Below are 27,606 nucleotides of genomic sequence, written 5' to 3' on the forward strand. Positions count from 1 at the left end.
TGCAAGGGCAGACCGGTCACGCATGCTTACCAATGAATCAACCCTTGCTTTCAATCGATGATGATTTTAAATATTCATATTATTATTTTTTTTTAAATACTATTCATAATATAATCTGTTATAAGAATATTTGTATTGATTTTCTTACATTTAGTTCGTGACTAACAAACACACCCATTTAAATGTGGGAATTTATCATTCTTTTTCTAATATAAGATGGGTCCCACCTGTGCCAGTGCGAAGCGATAGGCCGGCTGCTGTGAGCTCAGCAGCCAGTGATGGCCCACGTGAGACTATTAGTGATAATTTCTTCCAATCATCCCACGAATACAGTTAACAGAAAAAGAAAGCTGGGAGAAAAAGATGTCGGCCAAAGAATCTTCACATTTAGAACGCATTATTATTATTATTATTATTATTATTAATTGATTAACTCAGCTTTAATGATGGATTAGTCTAATTCACAAACTTAACGTAGATAGGTGGCAACCAACCAATCAAAAGATGATAATAATAATAATGGGTTCAATTTGTTTTTAAACTAGGGTGGGTTGAGCAAGCCATGATTGGGCCTTGGGACTGTTACAGGGTGGCATGCCTCATGCCTCCTTTGTGTGGGCCCATTACCCCTCACATGGTTAAAACCATTTAAAGCCCACGCCGTAGGCCCCATTTTCCTCAAAAGTTAGTTATTATCCTAAAATACTCACATAAACACGAAGATCAAAGGTGTTCCATTTTGCTCCTCCAATTGTTTTTTTTTTTTTTTTTACAAAATAATAATTAAAAACTTAAGTGATGTTCATTGTAGATAAGGTAGGGAGTAACAATTAAACTAGTTTAACCCTCAGAGCGTAGATCAACTGGTAAAGGAAGAACTAGCGAGGTGTTGTTCTTTGGGTCCTTAGATTCGATGTTCGACCCCTTGACAAGAAATAATTTAGTAGGTAAGGAGCGACCATAAAAATAAAAAATGCTTATTGCCCTCATATTTGCGGTTATGTTAGAGATGAAAACCTGTTTGCTAGATTCCCTGATTTACCTCTCCTGATGGAATCGTGGGGCCGAATAACGAGGGTGCGAGTGATAGCGCGTAATCTAACAATTAAACTAGTTTAGATGTAAAAAAAAAAAAAAAAAAAGACCGATAGAAATCTCTATACATCAAGCTGAGGAAATAGAGAGAAATTTATAAACATGATATAAGACATAATGATAATACAAAATACAAATCATGAACATATGATTGGAGACTTAAAATTTATATAACTAACTCAATACCTATTTTAGTAATTTAAAAAAAACGAGGAACAAAATAAAGGAACTTGAACATTTAAATTGATCATGGCCGCCGCCGCCACTACCACCATTCCAAAATTGAATAAATTTCAACATTTGTGCGTGATTAGATTGGATGCAAACAGGGTAATATATCATTAATAATCTGATCTAAGTCATGTTCTCCTCCTTCATGTCTGCCACTTGGGATTCGTCCACATAATAAAAAGGGAAATTCAGTGTCTTTTACCTCCAAACTGTATTATATTATGTTTCTTTTACTATGTATTGTATCTCCTATTATTATGTTTCTCCTTCTCCCCCTCTTAAATACTAACACTTAAAAAGAGTACTGTAACAGTGCCCAAGCCATTAAATTTAGGTAATGGATTCCGTGTAAGGGCCGTACAAGCACAGAATCCATTGTTCCTGATAATACGATCAATACTGGCGAAGGAGATGGAGGATTTCAGCCCCCAAAAGACATAGCAAATCCCCACATGCTCCGGAAACCAAAACACCATTCCGGAGTTTCTGCTCTGAAAGATTTGTGTTTTTATTGTCCTCTTCGTTTCAGTTTCCCAAGTTGATTTTGGAACGCACAACACCACTCAAATCTATTATGCATAAACTGTTCAAGATATTGCCTCACAAGTACTGTTATTGGCCTTCATTTCATATGTCCCCACACTCTAATCCATCTTAATAATAGTGTTCTTTCATCTTATTTTTAATAGATGCCATTTCAATTTTATTACAGAAAATCTCGTTTATATTTTTTTTAATTTTGTATACCCGCCATGCACCTTTATATATATATATATATTAATTACATTCATATTTTACACATTTTAACTCTTAATTACCCAATGCAACATTACAAGCACAAAAAATACATGTAAATTGAGCATTGACCAGATTTGCCTGGTTGGTTGGTTCATATTCATGGCTGGCTGCCAACTTCTGCACAACCTGGTTTTCCCACTATGCATCAAGCGCTCTAACTGTTGTTGTGGAAGATGGAAAAGTAACAGTTGAAATTTTGGATGCAATACACCCTGCATTATTTAGCCCCCCAAAAAACAGAAAAGAAAAAGGGACCCTGCAGCATCGCAAAGAAAGAGCTTTTTGTCTCATTATATATGTGATTCTCATAACTAGCTAGCGGGAAGAAATAGCATAAAAGATAGGAATGCGGAGCATGTCGCTGAAAATATTCGGGAATAAAAGGAGAGAGAGAAAAAGGGAAGATGACATCTTACGTACGCGCTTCCAACGGAGGTGGACGAAGAACGAAAAGTCACGCGAGTCCGACCCGCCTTCACCTCGGATATGAGGCCGTCCACCAGCTTTGTATCCGACCCGAGCCCATTGTTGAATGAGCCTCTCTCTACCCGCGAAATTAGGCTTTATTATTAGGTTATAATTTAAAAAACACTACGATCCAATGCCCCCCCCGGGCTAACTGCTTAAACATGTCATGCAATCGCAACTCGAAACAAACATGAAAACTTTTTCTAACACCATTCAAATAGCAGGATTCAATTCCCGCCAGTAAAGAGATACGCCCCCCTCATGGCCTCCGTACGCCTTGTCGTCATTCGACATTCAATCATCAGCACCATCGCTCGTGGTGTTGTACATTTTGATGGAACGTAATTTTATGCATTTTGCGTTTTAATATTTTCTTTATCCAATTTAATCAATAAGAAAACGTACCAACCCTACCCTAACAAATTAAGGCGCTTCGGATTGTTGTATTATTCTTGGAAACATATGCAACAGACTACAGATTTGTAGGCAATTTAATAGACCCAAAATTGTTCAAACGAAAACGCGGGTTAAGCTGGTGTTAATTATTGATGCGAACATTAACCATGCCCTCAAACAATACTATGTAATTGCAGAAAGGGCTTAGTACACCAACTCAGGTATCAAAGCCAGCCCCTTCAAATTAAACTTGGAACTTTAAAAGGAGAAACGCTTGTCAATGATACTATAACCACCAGCTTGTCAAATTAAACCACCAGAAAAGCAACTCAAAAAACTTTTGTCGCTCAAACCCTTTTAACAGCATCAAAAGGACAAACCAGCATCAAACTCAGCTGCTATACATCATCTTGTCTAATTTAAACACTAGATAAAACTCAAAACCCTGGCTCAAACCAAGCACATAACAACGTCAGACTATCTACACCAAGCAGTCATACCTTTGTTAATATAAAAATTAACTGGGGGAAAGAGGGGGAAGAGAGAAAGGGGAGAGGAGAGGGGGGGTTGAAGGAAGCACCAATCGCTTTGTAGATTGGACGAAGGTCTTCAGGTAAAAGGCAAAGGGCACTGATCCCTTTTGCAGAGCCCTTGTTGCAAGAGGGAGAAACACCACTTAGAGAAGAGAAGGCCATCCAACCAGAAACATAATCACAGCCCAAAATGAAGTAATTTTAGTAGAAAAAGACCAAAGTGCATATACACAAAAGAAGAGTTCCCATAACAAGGGATAAATAAGTCCCTAAAGTTTATTTTTATTTCCAAACTCCCAATTTCAAAACATTTTCAAGAATTGGCAATATTAGGGGAGACATTTTTATTTATATGAAATCACTTTTCCTGTCCAATAAATTTTCACAATGAATCCTTCATTTCTCTGTCCTTGGCAAGCACAAACTAATAACAGAGAATAGCCAAAAAAAGATATTTGTTTTGAGAAGGCCAGAAAGTCAATTAAAGAGTAAAACAGGATATATGGGTTGCTAGCACCCTTCACTTCACTGGTTCAAACTTAGATTGTTTTATAAAACTTTTTGAAAGGGCCAGTTATAATAAACTCAAATTTCTTTACTTCGAGAATGTCTGATTCCCAACTTCTGTAAACAGATTATATACCTGCCAGAAGTGTTTTGAAGCAGCTCTCCGATCCATATTAAGTATCTAGAAGAAATCCCAATACAGGTCGAGGGAGGCGCGTCACTGCCCGAGATTCAATCACACAGAAGCATTCTAATCATGTAGCCAGCTGGGGGTCACAATCATTCAAAATTGAAGATCCCAGAACAGGGGGGCAAGGAAGAAACCACAAGGGTGTGGGTGTAGAAAACCAATGAAGCAGAACCACGAAGACACCTCGACATAAAAACAAAAGCATAAACCTTTTAGCAGCGCTATTTTAAGTTTTCAATCTTACTAAATTTAATATGAATACCTAAGATCCATTGCAACAAACAACTATGTAGTGCAAGGTAGAAGGAAAAAAATCACAAACTTAATAACGAAATAGGAATAAATTTAACCAAATCTAAGAGTCAAAGCTGAGGACATTATCCCACTCAAACAACCATCTGAAACCCTCAACAAATTGAAATTTACCAAGTCTGTAACTTAGCTCCTGCTTCGGCGCCGATCCTTGACACCATTTCTGCAAAAAGTTCAGCAACCCACTTAAGTTTAATTAAACACACTTAACTGAGAACATTTCTGCAAGAAGTTCAGCAACCCACTTAAGGTTAATTAAAGACACTCAGCTAGATTGCAGTTTCTTTCTCTTTTTCTTTGAGAAAAAAAATAAAAAAGCAGCCCATAAATAGACAAAAATGTCAAACAATCATTTGCTCTTAGATAGACACTTTGTATGGTATATGTTAATTGTATCCTACCCTTGTTTTTATTCTACCACATCAAGCACCCCAACAGAGTGCAAAATTGCCTGCTGTCATGCCAAATTAGCGTGTTTGTGTGTGGGATAAGAATAACTTCTCTGTTTATTGTTTAATGTTTATGTTTGTCGAAGGAGGTGCTTTTTCCAGTGGTGGGGGAAGTTAGCTTTTGCCAAAAACAGCAAATGTGCAAACGATTATGGTGCAAGCACAGTAGTATTGGAAAATCTGGAGTCAACCATCCATCCAGCACCCAAACACTGGGGTCACTCTCACCTGCCGTGCACCAAATGAGCTTGCTCCAGAAAATAACTTACCCTCTCACTGGGGAAAAAGGAGATCAACTGGTTCATGTTAATACAGTTTCATCCTGAAAGCCTGTTACAGAAAGCCAAACAAACTCCACCGCAAAAATATTTTCCACCTACATATTAAGGAAAACATCAAGTAAAGGAACCTCACCCGTTGGCATATGGCAACTCATCACGTGCACGATACGGTGGTGACCTGCTATAGCTGCGACCACGTGGTGACACACTGCGACGTCTGGGAGATCGACCACGAGGACTGTAACTCCTGATTCAATAAATCACAATAAACCAAGCCTATAAGCATAATGTAATCAGTTTCAATCAACTTTGAAAACCAAATCCCTCATATGTCACATCGGCACAGATGTAACACTCTTGTTGGCATTAAACAATAGCCAGTAAAAAATCAATTACAATAGTCCATTACCCAACCACAGCAGTGTGTGCATGTGATGGGGAAGAGAGAGAGAGAGAGAGAGAGAGAGGAGGGGGGAATTAGTAAAATTGAAAAAATGAAGTTTAATGATCTCACCTTCGACCATAACTTGGACTCCTGCGATATCTTGGGGGGCTGCGACTACGTCTTCTTCCACCTGGCCCACGCAGGCGGCATTCACGAGCAAAATGACCAGGCTCACCACACTCATAACATTTCAAGTCTGAACCACCAGACCGGCCCCGCCCCCCTCCACGGCCACCGCCACCACCTCTAGAGTTGTGAGACATCTCAACTCTCCAGCCATTCTTACCTGTTCCAAAATTATTAAGGTAACTAGTTGGAAAAAGTTTGTGACATGCATTAATAATCTAAACATAACAAGATTTTGAAGAGGAGACATATAGAAACAGATTATTTTAATTTGAAAAGCTATACGAAGCTAGAAGACAGATTTACATGTTCACTCCCAATATAGAATAGGTTTCTTAAACAACAAAAGAATTTTACATAAGAATAGTTCCATAACTGGTAAATAAATATTACTGACCTAGGGATCATCACTTACCGTTTTGGGAAAGCACTGATCTTTTTCTACTTAACAAAAGCATAGATCATCTGGATTAAGCTTTGGTCCTTTCACACCCAAACCTCTAAGTAAGGTTCAAGATAAAGAAGCAAAACCATTCAAAAAGGGCACACATTACAGTTTCCTTTGCTTCCTTCAGACTCTCAAAGCATGATTACAAAGAGGGAGCAAGATTCATATATATCCATTGTATGATCAGATGACAGCAATTAAGGAACAAAATGAACTAAGATATAAGCACTGGAAGGCACTAGGTTGAAAAATTAACAAATGAGAATTCAGCCTAAACAAAGAAAAAAGGGTATACATCAAGAAAATCAAGAACAATGAGATCTGCATACATCAATGTGTGATGCTCTATTTATAAATTTTTACATCAAGGTTTAAAGCAGCATACTGATGTGATGATTCACCATCACTGCAAAACAATGGCATGCATTTGTTTCACAAGCCCACCATTGCTACCATGAGAACATGCATGCATAGACTTCAATGGTCACCTACCTCCAAGTGCACATTCCTGAGGTGATTTCAAAAATCATCATTTATGACCAATAATGAAGACCCAAAGAGAGGAGCAGCTAAGTCTTGAGGTTATGTTGCAGAGACCTTCAAATCATACACTCATGGACATCTTTAGCTAATTGCAGGTAAAAGCCAACCTATGAGCATCATTGCCAATACCGTCTTAGTAGCTCTACCATTAAAATGTAACGTCCTCTTCTTCAAGCAATTGAAGAAACTGAAGAAAAATGCTTGGCAAGTTAAGCCTAACAGAAGATTCAATTACATCTGGTCATTAAAAAAGGAAATTTATGCCCAGAAAAGAGAACTTAGGAATTAAAGACTAGAAGAATAGGCAAACCATCTGAAGATTTTTTTATTTTTTTTTACAAAGGAAGATGTGAAGACATGAGTCAAATGTTGACAGGAAGGAAAGCTGTAATAAATAACAATATGTTCACAAAAATTGAAACTTGTCAGACCATACCATTTCAACAAGTGAAAAAAACACCTTCTGTACATACCATCCAGTTCACGAATTGCATCTAGTGCATCCCTGGCATCATCAAAGTCCACAAAAGCATAGCCTGGCGGCCTTCTTGCAACCCAAACACTGCATGTAGAATATTCAAGACAAAGTTACACACCAAATTATTATAATTTGTCCTCAGTACTGTTGGTAAGAAGCCATTGCGGGGATAATAACCCTAGTTGCCTAGAACAAGGACTAATACCAGGTCATACATAGCAAATTTGTTCCACAAGTAAACATGTCAATTCATTTTCTTAGAAGGTAGATTGTGTTTGTTTCAAATCAGCTATCTTGCAATCTTTGAGCTTGACATGACATCACAGGAAAACATTTGCAAAAGGAATTTGAACCATAACAAGTGCACACAGCTAATAAATCCAGCTAACCACATAGTGAACACACAATACAAATCACATCTTTTAAACAATTGGCAGAGGCTATTTTCCAAAAAAGTCTACCACGCTTCCTCAAAAAAAGGGATCATGCATTTCTATAGTCAGTGGTTATCAAGTCATGAAACTAGGATAAATTCAATAAAGATAAAAATGACCTATCCATTCCCAATTTTTCATGTCCAGAATCAGATTTCAAAATTATTCCTATTATTGTTCAATATTATTCTTCTACAATTCATATGATATTAAAACTGATAAAAGACAAAAAGAAAAAAGCTATCAGCAAAGATCAGTGTAGGTCGGTACAGTTCATAGATCATACCAGAATCAACAAATAAAATAAAAGGAGATAACATTGAAAATTAAGGGATAATATTTGGCAAAATAAGAACACAAGAAATGAATTTTTTTTTTTTTTTTTTTTTGGGGGGGGGGGGGGGGGGCGGTTGGATTGAAAATTAAAATGCAATGAGATAACATTGAAAATTAAGGGATATCAATAAGATGGTATCTCATAGATGTTCTATTTAGCTTACAAAGCAGCTGAATCTACTCAACAGGTGGCAAAGCAAAAAGGGTAAATGGATTCGAGAAATGCAGAAAATCTTAGTAACAAGAAGCCAAAAATTACAAACAAAGGAACAAACATTTATTTTGAGCAATCACCAAAGTATGTTGACTATGACCTGAAACAAAGTGATACTCTAGAAGGAATACAAAAACTCTGAATTAGTTTTACCTGCGTATAACTCCGAAGACACGAAATTCATCTTCAAGCTCTCGCTCATTGACTCGTGGGTCCAAATTTCCAACATAGACACGGGACATCTTATAGTGTTCCTGTCAGTATACACAATACAAGTTCAAGAACAAGAAAAAAACAGAAATGGGAAAAAAGAAGACCCAAAGACCACAGAAGATTTTCAGAATACAAAAACAATTACACGTACTTGGTGTTACACAAATAATATGCTATGCAAGAAAAATACAGTTTGCCTTAATTTGGCTAACAATGCAAGCCGGTTAAGATGTCTAAGAATGTACAGTATTAAAGGCCAGTAATGCGACACGAAAGAGAGCAAAATCAAGAAAATCGACCTTCTATGTGCTAATAACACTGCACTGAATAAGTTTCAATCATGGATATTAACATATAAGTAATAAGAATATGAGAGGATAACAAATAGAAAAAAAAAAAAAAAACAACAAAAAAGGCGAGTCCCTCAAGCTCTAATCAGTCGCCAAGAGAATAGGCATGATTATGCGATTCCGTCAAAAGGGTTCTAGGTTCTTCGCAGGAAATCTGAATTAGAACAACAATGGAAAAGCTTGGGAAGTTGAGAGACATGATACAGAAAATTCACACCATGAATAGCATAAGGGAGATGAAAGACAACGACGGAGAGAGAGGGAGAGAGAGAGGAACCTGAAACACGACCTGGAGAGAGGGAGAGAGATATCGAAGAAACCCTAATTCTTGTTCTTCTCGCCGACCTCTGCCTTTCGGGGAAACAACTTTAACCCGGAATATGTAATCCGCGATCGTACATTAGGGCTTTGAGTGCCATGTTGTTCGTAGCCGGCTGCAAAATTCCAAACTGACTTTTGGTAAATTACAATAATTACCCTCATTATTGTGAAAAATATCTTGAGAAATTCTATTTGCAACCATACGTTTTACTCTCTGTAACCCATTTTTAATATTCCTAAAATACCCTGAGATGAAAACTCATATTTGCCCTTCATTTAAATATTTGACGCTCAACCACCCATCAGTACTCTTCAAGCGCGTGCACTCACTTTCTCGACCATTATTGTTACAACCACTTTCTCACACACAACTAAACATCGCGTAACCATTATTATTTAACACCGAGCAGCAGCCACTATTATTGAACACAAAACATTGCTCAGTCGAGTTCTCATCGCCATAGCCATTACTATCAGTGATGGATGATTATTATCTGCAAGTGTTTAGCAGAGTTTGACAAAGAAGATAACGAGAATTCATGTTTCGGCGAGGAAAAACACAATTTATAACATTTATCACTAGTTCAATCACATAATTTATATATACATATACGACGAATGAATTAAAAAATAAGATTAATTAAAAAATAAAAAATACACTGCCTTTGAGGGTAGGGGATGCCCCGAACCCCGAGATTCGGGCGATTTGGGATTCCCCGAACCTTGAGGATCGGGGAACCCCTAACCTTGAGGTTCGGGGAACCCCTAACCGCCCGAACCCTAGCGTTCTGGGTGTTTGGGGAACCCCGAACTTCATGTTTCGATAAACACCCCGAATCCATAGATTCGGGAAAAATCAATTCTCCCGAACCTGTAAGTTCGGGAAAAATTATTTTTCCCGAAATTATGGATTCGGGAGAATTGCATTCTCCCGAACCTATGGATTCGGGAGAATGCAATTCTCCTAATTCAATTATATAATATTATACTATATAATATGTATATAGAATGCTATAATATTATGCATATAATGCAATGGTATCCATTCTCCCGAACTTATAAGTTCGGGAGAATGGATACTATTATTACATATTATATTATTATATAGTATATATATTATATGTATATTATAACTATATACATATATATAATGATTTTGTATATAAATTATTTCGAATTATTGTTTCTCGGATCATTGGATTAATATTATATTTATTTTTTCTTGAATTAATGTTGCTTTAATCTTAATTTTTCTTTTGAGTTAATTTTAATTTTTGATATCAATAAATCAATCTAATCTGATCTAAATTTCACTGTGCGAAATTAGGTAAGTTCGGTTTCAATTTTATACATCATTTACTTTCATATTTTATATAATTGGTATCATTGCTTTCATATTTTTCAAGAAATCCCTTACTCCCGAAGGGCGAGATTCAGGGAACCCCATACCCCCCGAATTTCGTTGTTCGGGGGCTTAGGGGTTCCCTGAATATCGTTGTTCAGGGAACCCCTAAGCCCCCGAACAACGAGATTTGGGGGGTATGGGGTTCCCCGAATCTCGCCTTTCGGGAAGCCCTCACCCCCCGAACAGCGAGATTCGGGGGGTGAGGGGTTCCCCGAATCTTATGGTTCGGGGAACCCCTCCCCCAAGGAAGGGCATTACCTATTTCTGAGATTTCGGGAAACACCAATGAAAAAGGTGGGCGAGACAAGCGAAGTGGGCGACGACGAGAGGGCGGTGGTTTGTGAGAGTGGTCTAAAGAAAAAGAAGAAGAAGAACAGGGTTTGATACGCAAAGAAGGAGAACAGGTAGAAGACCAGGGTTTGATGCGAAGAAGAACAATTTGGATGCGTGTGGGGTGTGTTTTTTGAGGGATGAGTATTTAGAGGGTATATTTGGTATATAAATGGTTGAACAAAGTAATAAATGTGGCTGCGAATAGTAAAATTTAATATTTTACGTGTAATGGTTACGAAAAGCAAAATTTATTGTTGCAAATAGAATTTCCCAAATATCTTTTATATTTTAGAAATGACAGAAGCTACCCTATCATTAAAAATCAGTATAAAATGACTATTTTATCTTTCTCTAAATTATATTTTTTTTATATTTGACAAAATTATATTAAAAATCAAATTCTAAAGTGAAAATATAATTTTAATAATATATTAAAATATGATATAATTGTAGAAAGTATATATTTTAATCTTTAACATAATACATATAAATATTTTTTATCAAAATATATTTAAAAAATATCACTATATAAAAATGTTTCAGACAATACTTACATATTTAAATTTATATCAAACTAAAAAAAAACTGCACTAGATCACCAAAATTGAACCGCAGTCCAATTCATAATTAAAGCTAATTTATTCAATCTCATCAAATATAATAAAAAATAATAAAAAGTGAAAGAAAATGTTTGATCTTTACTATCATCATTATCACCTTTATTAAGAAATAAAGAAGAGAGTTTTGGCTTTCAAGGCATAGATCGAATTATCGAGCAAACGATATGCCGAGTTCGCGCCAGTGAGTCGTGAGTTCAATCATCGTCCCGTATTGTAAGATAAAGTTTTACACCAATAATTTATCTTTTTTGCCTAAATTGAGGGCATAAACGGTGGGGGTTGCGCAAAAACGATCATTCTAAAAAAGAGTCTTAATCAATAATAACATGAAAAATAAAAAAAATAACAAAAGACAAAATAAATTGAAGTATATGAGAAATTTAGGCATTTAAAAACTTTTAGCAATTATTATGCCATGACAGGGGGGATTGATATCAGATTAAGTCAAATAAGATCATTGTTATTTTTAATATTTTAAGAGTATTGCTTGTATTTAGACCAAACTTGTAAATTATAAGCATATTTTTATTTAATTTTATATATGATATTTGTAAAAATGGACAGGCAAACCCAACCCATTTAATAAATGAATCAAGTTGAGCCCTGGGCCCGTATAAGAGAGGTTGGGCCTCAAGCCTTGATGGGCCAGGCTCAGCAGGCCAATCCTTTTATTTGCTAAAAACTATAATTTTGTAATTTTTAAAAATTATTTTCAACTTTTAATTATTTCAATTTTGTGTATTTCGAAATTTAAAATGCCTTGTAAATTTGATTGTGAAACTTGGTAGGGAAAAAAATAATATTAAAAGGAATTTTTATTTATAACTTAAGCATATAAAACTTCTAGCTTGAAGAACTTAAATATATTGGTAATTTTTATATATACTCTGAAGCGTGTAAATTTAATATTCAAGCTCCAAAAGTAAAATGTTGTAGTTATAAGTGATATATAATTGCTTTCTATATACTAGTATTTTTGTTAAAGAACTAATATTGAATTTTAAGACCCGTGGGCTTAATGGGTCAGCCCTTAGGCGGGTGGATTGAAGGGCCCAAAACCTTTCAGCCCAACCCTGTCTCTGTGAACAGTGGAAGGCCAGGAGTTTGACCCATTTGATATCTTTAAGCCATAGTTTATTATATTCTATCCAAATTGATTTTAATATCTTAGCTCTCTATAATTTAGATTATAACACATTTTCACCTTATATACAAGGGAGGGATCTAAAAAACTTAATATAAACTACATTGGGTCCGTAACAAGGCAAAAGATCCGAAGCAGCCAGTGGGCCACGGAAAGTGTTTTGAGAAACAAGGCTTTGAATTTGGAGGAATTATTGGGTAGACTTAGTTTTTTTATATAAAATATGTTATATTAAATTAACTGCTAAATTCTCTGATTTACATCTTCTACTGATATCGTGGAGCTGAACAACAGAAGCACTCATGATAGTGTGTCAACCAAAAGTATCCCGCAATTTATTATTCATATAAAAAAAGACAATTTATTCATACCCCACGTTTAAATATATATTGAATAAGATTTCAACAAAGATTAAAAGATATTTTTTAATTTTTAACTCTATTGTTATACTTAAACATATGGTGACATTTTATGTTCTAAATAGTGATCGTGTTCATTTTCAAAAGACTTACTTAGAATATATATATATAAAAAAGTAATATTTTTCATAATATTAATACAATAACCAACTATAAATTGCAATTTCAAAGAAGGGTTGTCGAAATATACCAAACTAGCACATGCATTGGCATTGGCCAATATTTTACATGTGATTTAATATTCAAATTAAAATATAGTCTAGTCTCTACTATTGTAGAGATAATTTAGAATTGTCATCTTGCCCACCAAACAGAATTAAAATTCAAAAGTCCATTAAGGATAATAAAAGTTAATTTATTAAACTTCATGTTTGAAGTTTGATTTAAAAAAGAAAAAAAGACCAACCTCCAGTTAAATAAATTAAAATGATGGACCAAACTGTGATTATTATCAATATTAATATTATTTGTTATAATAAGAATTAGTTAATTAATTTAGATAAAAACAAGGAAATTGATGCGCCCCACCCACCGTAACCCCGTGTTTAATGAATTTATGACGCTGGAGATAACTGAAGAAGACCCTCAGTTCGCCAATCACACACAAATATATATATAGTGCTCCTTCGCACTACATATATATCGGGTTATAGTTACAGAACAAGTAACCGAAACAGAGTCAGAGCCCCGCTTAATCTCCAACCGACTACGATCCTCTCGTCTTTCTTTCGTACCTTCAATCTCAACTTGTTCTTCTCTTATCAATCAATTGCCACAATCCGCAACTCCTTTCTCTGTCTCCTTTTCTCTATCGTATACACACACCAATTGATTGCATTCATGCGTTTCGTTGATTGATTGCGAAGGCAGAGAGCATCGGCAGTTTTGCTGTTTAGTTTAATTTTTTCTAGCGCGCGAAACTGATTTGAGCAATTCTCAGGTAAGATTTTTCAGATCCACGGCCACATGTTTGTAATTCCTATAGCAAAAGCAAAAGCAAAAGCAAATCTATTTTGTTTGGTTTACAGCGTATCATCGTCGTTGATCGGAATGGCGTCGATGTCACCGTTGTTCCGTGTCATGATTCATTTGTTTTGATTAATTTTTTTTTTCTGCGGAAAATAGAACTCATGTTGAACAATTGATAGGAATCAAGAGCTCGGACCAGCATTGGGTCCTTTGTTGTGATACTAATTCCGATCTTCCGTTGATATTGGTGGCAGCAAAAAATCAACGCGTGAACGGGGAAGATGTCTTCTCAACGGGATCTGTATGAACCGAAGAACATCCTCATAACCGGTGCTGCCGGCTTCATTGCGTCCCACGTAACCAACCGGCTGATCAAGAACTATCCCAATTACAAGATTGTGGCGCTCGACAAGATAGATTACTGCTCCAGCCTCAAGAATCTAAGCCCTTCTTACCAATTCTCAAACTTCAAATTTGTTAAGGGCGATGTCTGCAGCTATGATCTTGTCAATTACATAGTGGTTGCAGAGGACATTGACACCATCATGCATTTCGCCGCCCAAACTCATGTAGATAATTCCTTTGGCAATTCATTTGAATTCACCAATAACAATATATACGGCACTCACGTTCTGTTGGAAGCTTGTAAAGTAACTAAACAAATCCGGAGGTTCATTCATGTTAGTACAGACGAAGTTTACGGGGAGACTGATTTGGAGACTGACATCGGCAATCCTGAGGCTTCTCAGCTTCTTCCCACCAATCCTTATTCTGCCACCAAGGCTGGAGCTGAGATGCTGGTCATGGCTTACCGCCGGTCTTACGGCCTTCCCACGATCACCACCCGGGGTAATAACGTGTACGGCCCGAATCAGTTTCCCGAAAAGCTTATTCCAAAGTTCATTCTCCTGGCCATGAAGGGAGAGCGTTTGCCGATTCACGGTGATGGTTCGAATGTGAGGAGCTATCTGTATTCAGAGGATGTTGCCGAGGCATTTGATGTGGTGCTCCACAAAGGAGTGATTGGGCATGTGTACAATGTTGGCACCAAGAAGGAGAAGCGAGTGTTGGATGTAGCCAAGGACGTATGCGGGCTTTTCGGGCTGAATTCTGAAGAGTATATTGAGTTTGTGCAGGACAGGCCCTTTAATGACAAGCGCTACTTCTTGGATGATCAAAAGCTCAAAAGGCTGGGGTGGGAGGAAAGGACTCCATGGGAGGCTGGACTGAAGATGACAATGGAATGGTATACTAAGAACTCGGATTGGTGGGGCGATGTGAGTGCTGCTCTTCACCCACATCCACGAGTTTCAATGATTGGTCCTTCCAACGATGACGGCTACTTCCTACAGTACACCAAGCGAGGTGAAAGCAATGGTATGAAAATTTTGATATATGGAAGAACTGGTTGGATAGGCGGCTTGTTGGGAAAACTGTGCAAGGATGATGGCATACCATTTGACTATGGGAGGGGAAGATTAGAAGATAGGAGTTCACTGATTGAGGATATAAGAAGAGTGAAACCTACCCATGTTTTTAATGCGGCTGGGGTTATAGGAAGGCCTAATGGTGACTGGTGTGGAACACACAGGGTGGAAACCATTAGAGCTAATGTGGTGGGGGCTTTAACCTTGGCTGATGTTTGCAAAAATAGAGGTATGCTAATGATAAATTTTGCAACTGGGTGCATATTTGAGCATGATGCAGAGCATCCACAAGGCTTGGGCACTGGTTTCAAGGTAGACTACAAACCAAATTTTGCAGGCTCCTTCTACTCCAAGACCAAAGCCATGGTAACAATTTTTACTTATATTTCCTTTTCTTCATTTAGAATTAGTTAAAGAAAAAAGATCAGGTATGCCACACTTAGACCATGGTTGGAAGTTTTGGAGGGAGGGAAATGAAGGGTTTTTAAAAGAAAATAAAGGGAAGCGAATCCAATCCCCTTCCCTTTGTTTGAGAGTCCGAGAAAATAAAAATGAAAGAAAGGGTTATAATATTAAATTTTTAATATGATTCTTATGTTTTTAATGAATAGAGAGTACAAGAGCAAAATAAATTAAATAAAAAATTATTGAAATAGATTTCTTTCCCCTCTGATACCCCTGATTTGGGGGGGTTGACAAATATTTAAAAGCATAAGAGAATTGCTTTCTCTTTTATATGCTTTTCTGTTCTCCTCAAATTTCTTTCAAACAATGGGATTGTTCCATTTCACTTCCTTCTTGTCAATCTAAGCATATTCTTTTAGTTATTATATAAGTTATAAATGTTTTAAAAAAAAATAAGAATATGCTCATATCAATATAATAGAATAAAGATTTGATATGATAATTTTTATTTAGGTAGCGTTTAAAATGAGTAAGATAAGATTGTATTAAGATAATATTTGAATACTTTTCGAGCCAAAATATGAAATGACCAAGATAAGGTAAAAAAATATTTTAAATTTTTTATTAGATTGTTTGTTAATTTTTTGTAATACATTGAAAAGTCTATGAGTCATTTTTTTTTATGTGTAAGGTACAAGATAAATTTATTTAAAGAAGAAATAGATTTATCTGAACAAAATCTGAAATAAGAAATCACTTCTTTTTAGCGAGTGATTAAATAAATTTAATAAATATAACAAAAATTATTTTTATTTAAAATATTTTTTATATTTTACTTTTTCATTCCATTGGTCAACAAACTCTTACTTTAGAATTTTGAGGTTTTGAACTTGTAATTATTGAGTGGGTTAAATTATTACGTTCATAATCAACACTGGTCATTGTGAGATGATGTTACAATGATTGAACTTGCAGGTGGAGGAGTTGTTAAAAGAATACGACAATGTATGTAATCTAAGAGTCAGAATGCCGATATCATCAAACCTTGACAACCTGAGAAATTTTATCGCGAAGATCACTCGTAATGGCAAAGCTGTGAACATAGCAAGTAGCATGACGGTACTGGATGAGCTCCTACCAATCTCAATCGAAATGGCGAAGCGAAATTGTAGAGGAATATGGAACTTCACCAACCCTGGAGTCATTAGCCACAACGAGATCCTGGAGATGTACAGGGATTACATAGACCCGGAGTTCAAATGGGCCAACTTTGATTTGGAAGAACAATCAAAGCTAATAGCAGGACAAAGGAGCAACAGTGGCATGGACGCCTCAAAGCTAGAGGAGGAGTTCCCCAGCTTGTTGTCAATTAAAGATTCAATCAAAAAGTTCGTCTTTGAACCAAACAAGAAAACTTGAATCCTCGATCGGTGCGATTGCTCCAATTACAGAGGTGGTGATTGAAGTTGAAGGGCTCCAATTATTTGAAGTAGACAATACAATTATTATTCTAGTGAGATTTAAGCATTAGTCCCCACAATTAAAATTTAGCACTCTTGCTTCTTATTACAGTGACACTGTTTTTGTAACAAAGGTTGATGATATTCTGTTTTACTTTTTGTGTAAGTTTTGTTTGTGTTTTATTTTATGGAATCATTCAGCTTATAGAGAGAGCATTGGAAAGTTGATGATATTCTCCCTCCTCCCATTCCCATAGCTGGAAACATGGGTAGGGTAAGTAATTAAGATTACCATTTCTTGGGTTGGGAAATTCTCTTTTCTATTCTTCTTTTTATTTGTTTTTTCTTTTCTAGTAGTAAGAAAGTGAGAATCGGGACAGACACTGAAAAGAAAGAAAAGGAAAAAAAAAGTATATATGGAGATTAAACAATAATATAGGTCGTGTCATGCACTTTGGCACCACTCATTATTTTGGGCAGCGAAAGCCAAAGGAAAGGAAAACATACACAGTTGTGATTTGTATTTTTGTTTTAATATCTGTCCAGTTTTAGATTCATTAGGGTCTTCCTCTGGATCTTCTTTCTTTCAGTGTATATGCAAAGCCCCCCTCTTTCTAATCGCCCGAGTTCGATTCGATCTCTCTCTCTCTCTCCTTTCGCTTTTCAAAATTGGTCTTCGCTGTTTGGTTGTTGCTAGTGGAGTTGGGTTGGATTTGGTTTGAATCCGGTGTGTGGGTTTAATTTGGTGAGAGTTTGTTGGAGACGAAGAATGGAGCTTCTTCGATATGTCCAAGAATGAATAGGGACTTCGCTTCCTATATGCTATCTCGCGTGCTTTTCCGACGTTAATCTCCAGCCTCGATTGTCAATTTCTTTAGAATTTAAGATCCGCTGTTAGGGTTTTGTTGATCAAATGGGATCGATGACTGACGGTGGCGTAGAAAATTTGAAATCTGCGAGGAAGTTACTACTCGCCAGTCTAGAGAAATCCAAAACCCTAGTAGCGACTCTTGAGCAACCCGGGCCTATGTTCGAGGAGATTAACCGCAGATTACCTTCTCTAGAAGCTGCAGTTCGACCAATCCGCGCCCAAAAGGAAGCACTCGTCGCTGTCGGAGGCCATATCAATCGAGCCGTGGTCCCTGCAGCCGCCGTTCTTAAGGTTTTCGACGCTATTCATGGACTTGAGAAGTCTCTGTCGGATCCCCAGTCGGATCTCCCCGGTTACCTCTCCGTGCTTAAACGCCTTCAAGAGGCCTTGAGGTTTTTAGGTGATAATTGTGGGATGGCAATACAGTGGTTAGACGACATAGTGGAGTATTTGGAGGACAATAAGGTTGCTGATGATCGGTATATTGTGTACTTGAAGAAGGCTCTCGAGGTGCTTCGGGAATGGCAGAATGAGGAAAGGGGTCACCTGGATGGAGGCCTTCTTGGGGCTGCCTTGGAGAGGCTAGAGAATGAGTTCAGGCGGCTGTTGATGGAGAACAGTGTTCCCTTGCCGATGCCTTCTTCATCGCCGACAGTTGGGGAGCAAGCCTGTATTGCTCCATCTCCCTTGCCAGTGCCTGTTATCCAGAAGCTGCAGGCTATTCTTGGGAGATTAAGCGCTAATGATAGGCTTGAGAAGTGCATATCTATTTATGTTGAAGTTCGCAGTTCGAATGTCAGGGCGAGCTTGCAGGCACTCAATTTGGATTACCTTGAGATCTCAGTGTCTGAATTCAATGATGTGCAGAGCATAGAGGGTTATATTGCTCAGTGGGGTAAGCATTTGGAGTTCGCCGTGAAGCACCTTTTTGAAGCTGAGTATAAACTTTGTAATGATGTTTTCGAGAGGATGGGATTGGAAGTGTCAATGGGTTGCTTTTCTAGAATTGCTGCCCAGGCAGGTATTCTTGCTTTCCTTCAGTTTGGGAAAACTGTTACGGAGAGTAAGAAGGATCCCATCAAGCTATTGAAACTGTTGGATATATTTGCTTCTTTGAACAAACTGAGGTTGGATTTTAACCGGCTTTTTGGGGGGTCTCCCTGTGCTGAAATTCAGAATCTGACAAGGGATCTCATTAAGAGAGTGATAGAAGGGGCTTGTGAAATCTTCGGGGAACTTTTAGTCCAAGTGGAATTGCAGAGACAAGTGCCGCCTCCTTCAGATGGCAGCGTTCCAAGGCTGGTGAGCTTTATTACTGATTACTGTAATAGGTTACTCAGTGAAGATTACAAGCCAATGTTGACCCAAGCACTGGTCATTCAGCGGAGTTGGAAGCAGGAAATTTTCCAAGAGAGACTTCTTATTGATGAAGTGTTGAATATAATTAGAGCCATTGAGATAAACCTAGACACTTGGTCAAAGGCTTATGATGACAGTGTGTTGTCGCATTTTTTCATGATGAACAATCATTGGCATCTGTACAAGCATTTGAAAGGCACCAAGCTTGGTGCCCTGTTGGGAGATTCTTGGTTAAGAGAACATGAACAGTACAAGGAATACTATTCTACCATCTATGTGAGAGAGAGCTGGGGGAAGCTTCCTGCTCTTTTAAGCAGGGAAGGCTTGATTTTGTTCTCTGGTGGGCGTGCTACTGCTCGTGATCTGGTTAAGAAAAGGCTGAAAGGTTTCAATGAAGCTTTTGATAACATGTATCAGAAGCAATCCAGTTGGGTTGTGGTTGAAAAAGATATGAGGGAGAGGACATGCCAGCTTATAGTGCAGGCTATTGTGCCTGTCTACCGGAGCTACATGCAGAACTACGGACCACTGGTTGAACAAGATGCTAGTTCCAGTAAGTATGCAAAGTATACGGCACAGTCTTTGGAAAAAATGCTCAGCTCTCTTTTTCAGCCGAAGCCGGTAAAACATGGTAGTTTCAGGATCAGACAGTCAAGTGGAAAATTCACCAATGGAATTACAGATGAGGGTGGTTCTCCTTCAACTGTTACATGACTGACTGACCATTCATTATTATTTAGTCATGGTTAACCTCAAATAATCCATGCATCAATGTCCTTCCCCCCATTCTTTAGATATTTGGGCAGTTGTCTTGTACATAACAAAATATGGAAAAACCAGGCCACCAGTCACTTTGTAGCCATTGGATTCAGGAAATTTCCTTGAGGCTTCTCTATGAAATGGAATTCTGTTGGTTGCCTTGAGAGAGAAAGAAAACCATCTCTACATTTTGTTAGAGCTTGGTTTTCCCATAAACATCAGGTACAATGAGGAGAATCTGTAGTACCGCTGTTTCAGGTTCGTAGAGGAAACTTGTAGCCAGTCATCTTAGTTAATTTTCACTATTGTTTCAGTTGCTATTTAGGTGGCAGTAGAAATTCTCTGCAATGTGCTAGCTATTGTGTAAATTTTTTTTTTTGCCGTAGAATTGCATCTAGAGCTCTGTAACTTAGAAAGCAGTATAAATGGTGCATGTTATTTTCCTATCAGGTGGGTACAACTTTTGAAAAATTTGAGATATATGAGAGCCATTTTATATTACTGGAACAATAACGAAATAAAGTTCATTCCTTTTTTGTTGGGACATCCTGTTTGATATCATTAATTTCTTCGACGGTTGAATCCGCTTTTAGGTTTGGATTTCTCTGTTGGGGATTTAGCTATTGACACCACATTTATTTTTGTTGCAGAAAATGTTTCCTTACATATAGTTTACACCAATGTGCTAGATTTATTTTTTGTTGTTTTTACTTTAATGCGACAATGTATTTGACCCACTTGGATTCAGGCTTGATATGTTGTTTTTTTTTTTTTTTTTTTACTTTATGCAAACCTCCTTGTTCATTTGGGCTTGAGATGGACTGTGATAAAGAGTAATTCCTATAACATTAAAAATGTTAAGGACTTTTACTTATTTCATAGGTGGAGTTACAAACAGAGTTACAAACAAACATAAAAAAGGGGGAAAAACTGTTCTAGAGTTGAAAGGAAAAGCTCCAATCTGAAAGGAGATACATTGGCGGAGTAAGGAGATTCAAGAAAAAAAATTAAGAGAATATGTGTCCTAATAAGAAAATTTTGAAGATGTATATTTTGGGAAGGTATCAAAGAAGGTTGTCTGTGAAGTAAGGTCAAAACCTTATGAAATTTTGTATAACTGAATTAACAAAAAAAAAATAAAAATGGAGAAATTGATATATCTAAATTGGCTAAAGCTAGAGTGAGAAGAATAGGGGATATGAAACAAGTGATGTGCATTAAAGATGAAGACCAAAAGGTATTGGTAAATGATGAGTGATCAAAGAGAGATAGGAGTATTTCTTGGAACTATCCAATGAAAGTGGAAAAACGAATATTACACTAGGACTTCTTAATGATTTTGAAAAAAATAGAATTATATGTTTTATGGATATATTTGTCAGGAAGAAATAAAGCAAGTCATAAAAAAGATGAAGGATAGTAAATTGGTTGGATTAGATAATATTGCGAGATAAGCATGGAAATTCCTTGGGAGTGACGACATTTAATGATTAATGAAACTATTCAATGTGATATTTAAATTGAAGAGGATATTCGTCAAATCGAGAAAGAGTACTCTAGAGAACTATTACAAGAACAAAGGAGATGTTTAACGTTGTGGAAATTATAGAGAGAACAAGCTAATGAACCACACTACAATTTTTTCGGAGAGGGTGATTAAACATAGGTTAAGAACAAAAGTCATGGTGTTTGTTCTCAGCAAAAAAATAAAATCAAGGTGTTTGAAAATTAATTTAGTTTCATATTTGGTATTTTAACAATGGAAATTATGTACTTGTTCGGGCGCTTGATAGAAAGGTCTAAAGATAAAAAAAAAAAATTGGATATAGTGGCTATAGATTTTAAAAAAATTATGACATAGTCATCAAAAAAGTCTTATAGAGAGTGTCAGAAAAAAACAAAATTAAGTTGCTTATATACATATTAATAAAGTCATGTATACAACAACAATAACAACATATCTAGCCTTTATCCTACTATGTGGGGTCGGCTACACGAATTCTAGACTTCCATATATTTCTATCTTTTGTCATATCTTCATTTAGGCCCATATACTTCATATCAAACTTTAATGTCTCTTTCAAAGTCTTCTTGTGTGTGCCTTTACCTCTTTTTTTAATTAATTATTCCATTTCATCAACTTTCCCCACAGGGGCGTCTCTTGGTCTCCTTCTCACATAACCAAACCATCTTAGTCTAGTTTCTCTCATATTGTTATCGATTGGCACTATTCCTATCTTATTACGAATAACCTCATTTCTAATTTTATCTTTTCTTGTATGGCCGCACATCCATCTTAACATCCTCATTTCCGCTACGCTCATCTTTTGCTCATGCTGGTATTTGACTGCCCAATATTTTGAGCCATACAATAAGACTGGTCTTATAGCTATCTTATAGAATTTTTCTTTTAGCTTTAATGGGATTTTACCATCACATAACACCCCCGATGCATTTCTTTATTTTAGCCAACCTGCCTTAATTCTATGCGTGACATCCTCGTGAATTTCTTCATATTTTTGAATCACTGATCCCAAATATCGAAAATGGTATTTTCTTTGTAAGATTTGGTCTTCCAATTTTATTATAACATCCTCCACTCTTGCATTCTTACTAAATTTACACTCCATATATTCTGTTTTCCTTCTACTTAATTTAAATGCCTTAGATTCCAAATTATTTCTCCACAACTCAAGCTTAATGTTCACTCCCTCTTTTGTTTTATCCACCAACACTATATCATCTGCAAATAGCATACACCATGGCACCTCTGTCTGAATGTGTTTAGTGAGTTCATCCATTACTAAAGCAAATAAATATGGACTTAGTGTAGAACCTTGATACAATCCCATTGTAATTTTAAACGGTTTAGTATCCCCTCCGCATGTTCTGACCCTTGTTTTTGCACTGTGATACATGTCCTTAAGAGCTTGTATATAGGCTATTCGGACTCCTTTATTCTCTAAAACCCTCCATAATACTTCTCTAGGGACTCTATCATAGGCCTTTTATAGATCTATAAACACCATATGCAGGTCCTTTTGATGATCTCGATACCTTTCCATTAGGTGCCTCAGTAGGTATATAGCTTTCATTATTGACCTATCAGGCATGAAACCAAACTAATTTTCTGCGACATTTGTTTCTTTTCTAAGCCTCTATTCTATTACTCTCTCCTAAAGTTTCATGGTATGGCTCATTAATTTAATTTCTCTGTAATTTTCATAGTTTTGAATATATTTTTTGTTCTTGTATATAGGAACCAAAGTACTCTTCCTTTACTCATCTAGTATCTTTTTTGATTTAAGGATCGCGTTAAATAATTTCGTTAGCCAGGAGATGCCCTCTTCTCTCATGCATTTCCATGTTTTTATTGGTATATTATCCGGTCCCACCGCCTTATGATTTTTTATCTTTTTTAATTCTTGTCTTATTTCATTTGAACTTATGCATTGATAAAATGTATAACTCACGTTCGCTTTGGAGTTACTAAGATGTCCCAACCTAACTCTTATGTCCCCACCATCATTGAATAATTTTGTAAAATACTCCTTCCATCTCTCCTTAATCGCTCCCTCATTCACTAAACACATTTTGGTTTTCATCTTTTATGTATTTCATTTGGTTTAGATCCCTTGTTTTTCTTTCTCTTGCTTTAGCTAATTTATATATATCCCTTTCTCTATCTTTTGTATCAAGTCGTTTATATAGATTCTCATATGCTTTTGACCTTGCTTCACTAACAGCTCTTTTTGCTGTCTTTTTCGCTTCTTTATAGTTTTTTAGATTTTTTTCATTGTTGCACTGATATAAAGCCATATAGCAAGTTTTTTTATTCTTAATTTTCAATTGTATCTCTTCATTATACCACCAAAACTCCTTAAGGTTTGGGATTCTATTATTTGTCTCTCTAAGGACTACCATTGCCATGCTTCTCAAGGCAATAGTCATTTTCCTCCACATTTGGTTTGCCTATTCTTCTCCATTCCCTTTCTACTTCTTAATTTTTCTTTGAAGATTAGTTGTTTCTCTTCTTTTAAATCCCACCACCTAATTTTTGGATTTTGTTTTATGTGATTTTTTCTTTTCTAATTTCTTACTTGGACGTCAAGTATCAAAAGTCTATGTTGAGCAGTCAAACACTCCCTCGGTATCACCTTATAATCCTTACAACATAACCGATCCTCTTGTCTCACGAGGAAGTAATCTATTTGGGTGCTTGATGCGACATTTTTATATGTGATTAAATGTTCTTCTCGTTTTTTGAACTTAGTATTGGTTATGATGAGCCCACGTGTCATAGCAAAATCTAGAATAGATTTACCTTCATTATTAATTTTCCCAAATCCATACCCTCCATGTACCTCTCTATAGCCGTTTCCATCTCTACCCACGTGACCATTTAAGTCACCTTCTATAATCACTTTCTCTTATTTTGGTATCATTTGTATGAGTTCTTCTAGGTTCTCCCAGAATTTTGCTTTTATCTTTTCACCTAACCCCGCTTGTGGTGCATATGTACTAAATATATTCATAGTCATTCTTCATAGACCAACCTTCACCATAATAATCCTATTTCCTATTCTCTTTACATCCACCATCTCATCTATTAAGCTTTTATCCATAATAAAAGTTTTTATCCATAATAATTCTCATTCCATTTTTTGTTCGATCATTTCCTGTGTACCATATTTTATATTCAGTTTCTAATAAAGTTTTTATTTTTTTCTTTACCCATCTCGTCTCTTGAAGACACATAACATTAATCTTTCTCCTAATTATCACATCTACCACTTCCATAACTTTGTCTGTTAATGTTCTTATGTTCCATGACTCAATCCTTAATTTATGATTTTGATTTTGGTTTTGACTTTGAATTTGATTTTAATTTTGTACTAGCTTCTTTACCCACATCCGTTCAAGCAAATAAGGGAACCCTTGCTCATTTGTCACTATATCCGAGCGCCGATGCAGCAACCCTAGCTCACTTGACACTATACGCAAGCAGTGTAGCGCGTCGCTATGAAGGGTCATGCCTTAACGGTTTTTCATAGTTTGTCTAAAGTTCATGTTTTGGATCCGATTAGGTTTTACGTTGGCTATTGGCTACCTAACACAACCCTCCTTCTACAATTAGATTGTGTTAAATTTTTGCGTTGGGTCCATATCTCCTTTTATTCTATTGAAGAATGAGCTCACTAAACACATTCAAGCATAGGCCTCCTGGTGTGTTATTTGTAGATGACACTGTCCTGGTAAATTAATCAAAAGAATGAGTGAATGGTAGGCTTGAAATGTGGATAGGAAGGAAACCTTAAAATTTAAAGGCTCTTCAAGTTAAATAGATTGAAAACCAAGTATATGAAATGTAAGTTCAATGAAAATAGAAGTGTAATGATGATGACTGTAAGCCAATCCATCAATGAGGTCAGGGAGCTGGACATTCAAAATCCACAAACTTTCACAAGGTTGGCAATGAATTGAAATATAAACAAGATTATATTTGTTATTCAATGACAATAACAAGTTTGAAGCTGTCTGTTCAGCTCTCAATTCCTTCTTTACTATTTGCAGGTTTCAATCAATACTGCTCAATCCTGGAACTATTATGCTGTTTTTGTCCTTAGGTTAACTTTGCTTATCTTAAACAGAATGCTGGTGCTTTCTCTTGCATGTTCTTGGAGCAAGAATGGATTTCTTTGTTTTATAATTCAAAGCATATTTCTGTAATGTTGATAACAATGGCAATGCTGAATGAACTATAAGCGCCCATTAACTGTGGTAGGATCTTTTAATGTGTGTGTGATTTCTGTGGAGAAGTGCGTGCCTTTCAGTTGCAAGCTCCCTAGGAACCGCAATGAGAACTGCCTTGTGTGTTTGCCTGGTGTGTTTTCCAAGACCTTATTATGCTGGTGTGTTTTCAAAAGCATGGCTGTCGAGTAGCTTGTTCGATGGATCATCTGTTTGTAAGCAGAAAGTCATAGGCTTGACCCTTATGATCAGGGTTGGCTAGGTTGGTTTAAGGGATCTGTTATATATGGTCATATTTTGGTGAAGAACCAATTTAGAGCGGATAGAAACTAGTTTGTTAGCCAGTTCATAATGAAGCACTTGCTGCTAGAGGAACAAGCAAAAAGCTTCTCTGCAGAGGGCTTTGGCCTCCCACTTCTTGCTTGGTAAGTGTTAGCTGGTGTGCCAGAACTGAAAACAACTGAACAGAGTCATTACCTTTCTCGTGAACCGGTGAAAAAAGTTACTGCTTGAAACAAGGGTCATAATGTTTCCGCTTGAAGTGTAAGTAGGCATAGTCTGGAACCGCAGAGAACTAGTAGGGCTTCATAAATTACATAAGCAATGACCCCGTCTGGTTTCAAATTTTATGCATCAATACGACCATCAGTTCCTGGAACATCTTCAGCATGTAATCGTGAATTTGTGAGAATAGAAAACGTTGATTTTTAGTTTTGGACATTTGCCTTTTCCTTTTCTTTGGGGGGGTTATTTTGGCAAATCATTCTGTCTGCTTGTTATGATCGGGTGGGTGGGTGGGTGGTTGGTTCGTTCCATCTTTTAATCTCTTCAACGTGAACGCAAAGCTCCTTTTTTGTGTCACAATAGCCCAAATTCATTTGCTTGCACTTTTAAGTTTTGATTCTTTGCTATAAAAACCTTTTTAAGTCAATGAGATGCAAGCTGTCCCTACATACAATCTCCCAATAGTTTGTTCGTTTTCTATATGTAATGTAGCCCGCATGCCTCAGAAAATGGTAATTGTTAACAGCAAAAGAGGAGTGTGATTTGAGTCGGTAGCAGGCAACGTATTTTTAAAACAAATTGAATAAGCATTCTCAAACTCTAATAAAGTAATTCGAGAGGTTATAAATTTATTTATTTGAAGAAACATTCAAAAATTATCAAAATAAACAGGTGGGCCTAGCTATCTGTTTTATGCAATTTTCTTAACTAGCCTCTACTATTCCTGTCACCTTGGATTTTGTTCCCAACTTACGTACACTCCTATAGAAAAATTTATCAAGTACTTATTGGGCAGGAAAAATTGATAGATTAATGTTTTTGTAAGGCATGAAACGCAAGCTATCCCAAAAAAATTAAAAAAAAAAAAAACATGAATGGCAAGATAGAATAAAATGAGTAAATTATTCAAAAATATTGAACTTTTAGTTTATTAAAACAAATTTCAATTTTTTTTTTAATAAAATACCCGACTTATTAAAGATGCTGGTATGACAAAAAATATTATTTGGAG

The 27,606-nt window shown here is 36.4% G+C and overlaps 3 protein-coding genes across 7 annotated transcripts; 2 read left to right on the plus strand and 1 right to left on the minus strand.

The window, feature by feature from the left end:
* Positions 1-3,312: 3,312 nt before the first annotated feature.
* LOC127787775 (serine/arginine-rich splicing factor RSZ22A-like) lies at positions 3,313-9,286 on the minus strand. 5 transcript variants are annotated; one of them, XR_008020252.1, is made up of 7 exons: positions 9,125-9,286; positions 8,438-8,538; positions 7,296-7,384; positions 5,775-5,991; positions 5,394-5,507; positions 4,165-4,693; positions 3,313-3,638 (listed from the first exon to the last, which is right to left on the minus strand). XR_008020252.1 is itself a non-coding variant. In XM_052315810.1 (7 exons), exons 2-6 carry the CDS (start codon positions 8,524-8,526, stop codon positions 4,657-4,659), a joined length of 546 nt encoding a protein of 181 aa, XP_052171770.1. In that variant the 5' UTR covers positions 8,527-8,538; positions 9,125-9,286; the 3' UTR covers positions 3,313-4,401; positions 4,645-4,656. The 5 variants fall into 5 exon arrangements, 3 of the variants coding, with proteins under 3 accessions (XP_052171770.1, XP_052171774.1, XP_052171769.1); XR_008020249.1 differs by having other exon boundaries at positions 3,313-3,663; XM_052315810.1 differs by having other exon boundaries at positions 3,313-4,401; positions 4,645-4,693.
* A 5,053-nt stretch (positions 9,287-14,339) lies between these two features.
* LOC127811495 (trifunctional UDP-glucose 4,6-dehydratase/UDP-4-keto-6-deoxy-D-glucose 3,5-epimerase/UDP-4-keto-L-rhamnose-reductase RHM2-like) lies at positions 14,340-17,583 on the plus strand. The gene is made up of 2 exons (XM_052351417.1): positions 14,340-15,851; positions 16,866-17,583. The coding sequence occupies exons 1-2, from the start codon at positions 14,340-14,342 to the stop codon at positions 17,307-17,309; spliced, it is 1,956 nt and encodes a 651-aa protein (XP_052207377.1). The 3' UTR covers positions 17,310-17,583.
* A 215-nt stretch (positions 17,584-17,798) lies between these two features.
* On the plus strand, positions 17,799-26,758 carry LOC127811490 (exocyst complex component EXO70A1). Its single transcript, XM_052351405.1, has 2 exons — positions 17,799-20,597; positions 25,914-26,758. The coding sequence occupies exon 1, from the start codon at positions 18,264-18,266 to the stop codon at positions 20,292-20,294; it is 2,031 nt and encodes a 676-aa protein (XP_052207365.1). The 5' UTR covers positions 17,799-18,263; the 3' UTR covers positions 20,295-20,597; positions 25,914-26,758.
* Positions 26,759-27,606: the final 848 nt, after the last annotated feature.

Source organism: Diospyros lotus, chromosome 1 (genome assembly GCF_014633365.1).
Source record: "Diospyros lotus cultivar Yz01 chromosome 1, ASM1463336v1, whole genome shotgun sequence".
Classification (NCBI taxonomy): Eukaryota; Viridiplantae; Streptophyta; class Magnoliopsida; order Ericales; family Ebenaceae; genus Diospyros; species Diospyros lotus.

Bases quoted from the DNA above. Each gene is read 5' to 3' on its own strand.
- LOC127787775 (XM_052315814.1), bottom strand. From the start codon at position 8,526: ATGTCCCGTGTCTATGTTGGAAATTTGGACCCACGAGTCAATGAGCGA. The intron at 5,508-5,774 runs GTGAGATCATTA...TTATTGAATCAG, and splicing joins AGTCCAAGTTATGGTCGAAG to GAGTTACAGTCCTCGTGGTC. The intron at 4,694-5,393 runs GTGAGGTTCCTT...AACTTTTTGCAG, and splicing joins GAGTTGCCATATGCCAACGG to AAATGGTGTCAAGGATCGGC.
- LOC127811495 (XM_052351417.1), top strand. From the start codon at position 14,340: ATGTCTTCTCAACGGGATCTGTATGAACCGAAGAACATCCTCATAACC. The intron at 15,852-16,865 runs GTAACAATTTTT...TTGAACTTGCAG, and splicing joins ACTCCAAGACCAAAGCCATG to GTGGAGGAGTTGTTAAAAGA.
- LOC127811490 (XM_052351405.1), top strand. From the start codon at position 18,264: ATGGGATCGATGACTGACGGTGGCGTAGAAAATTTGAAATCTGCGAGG.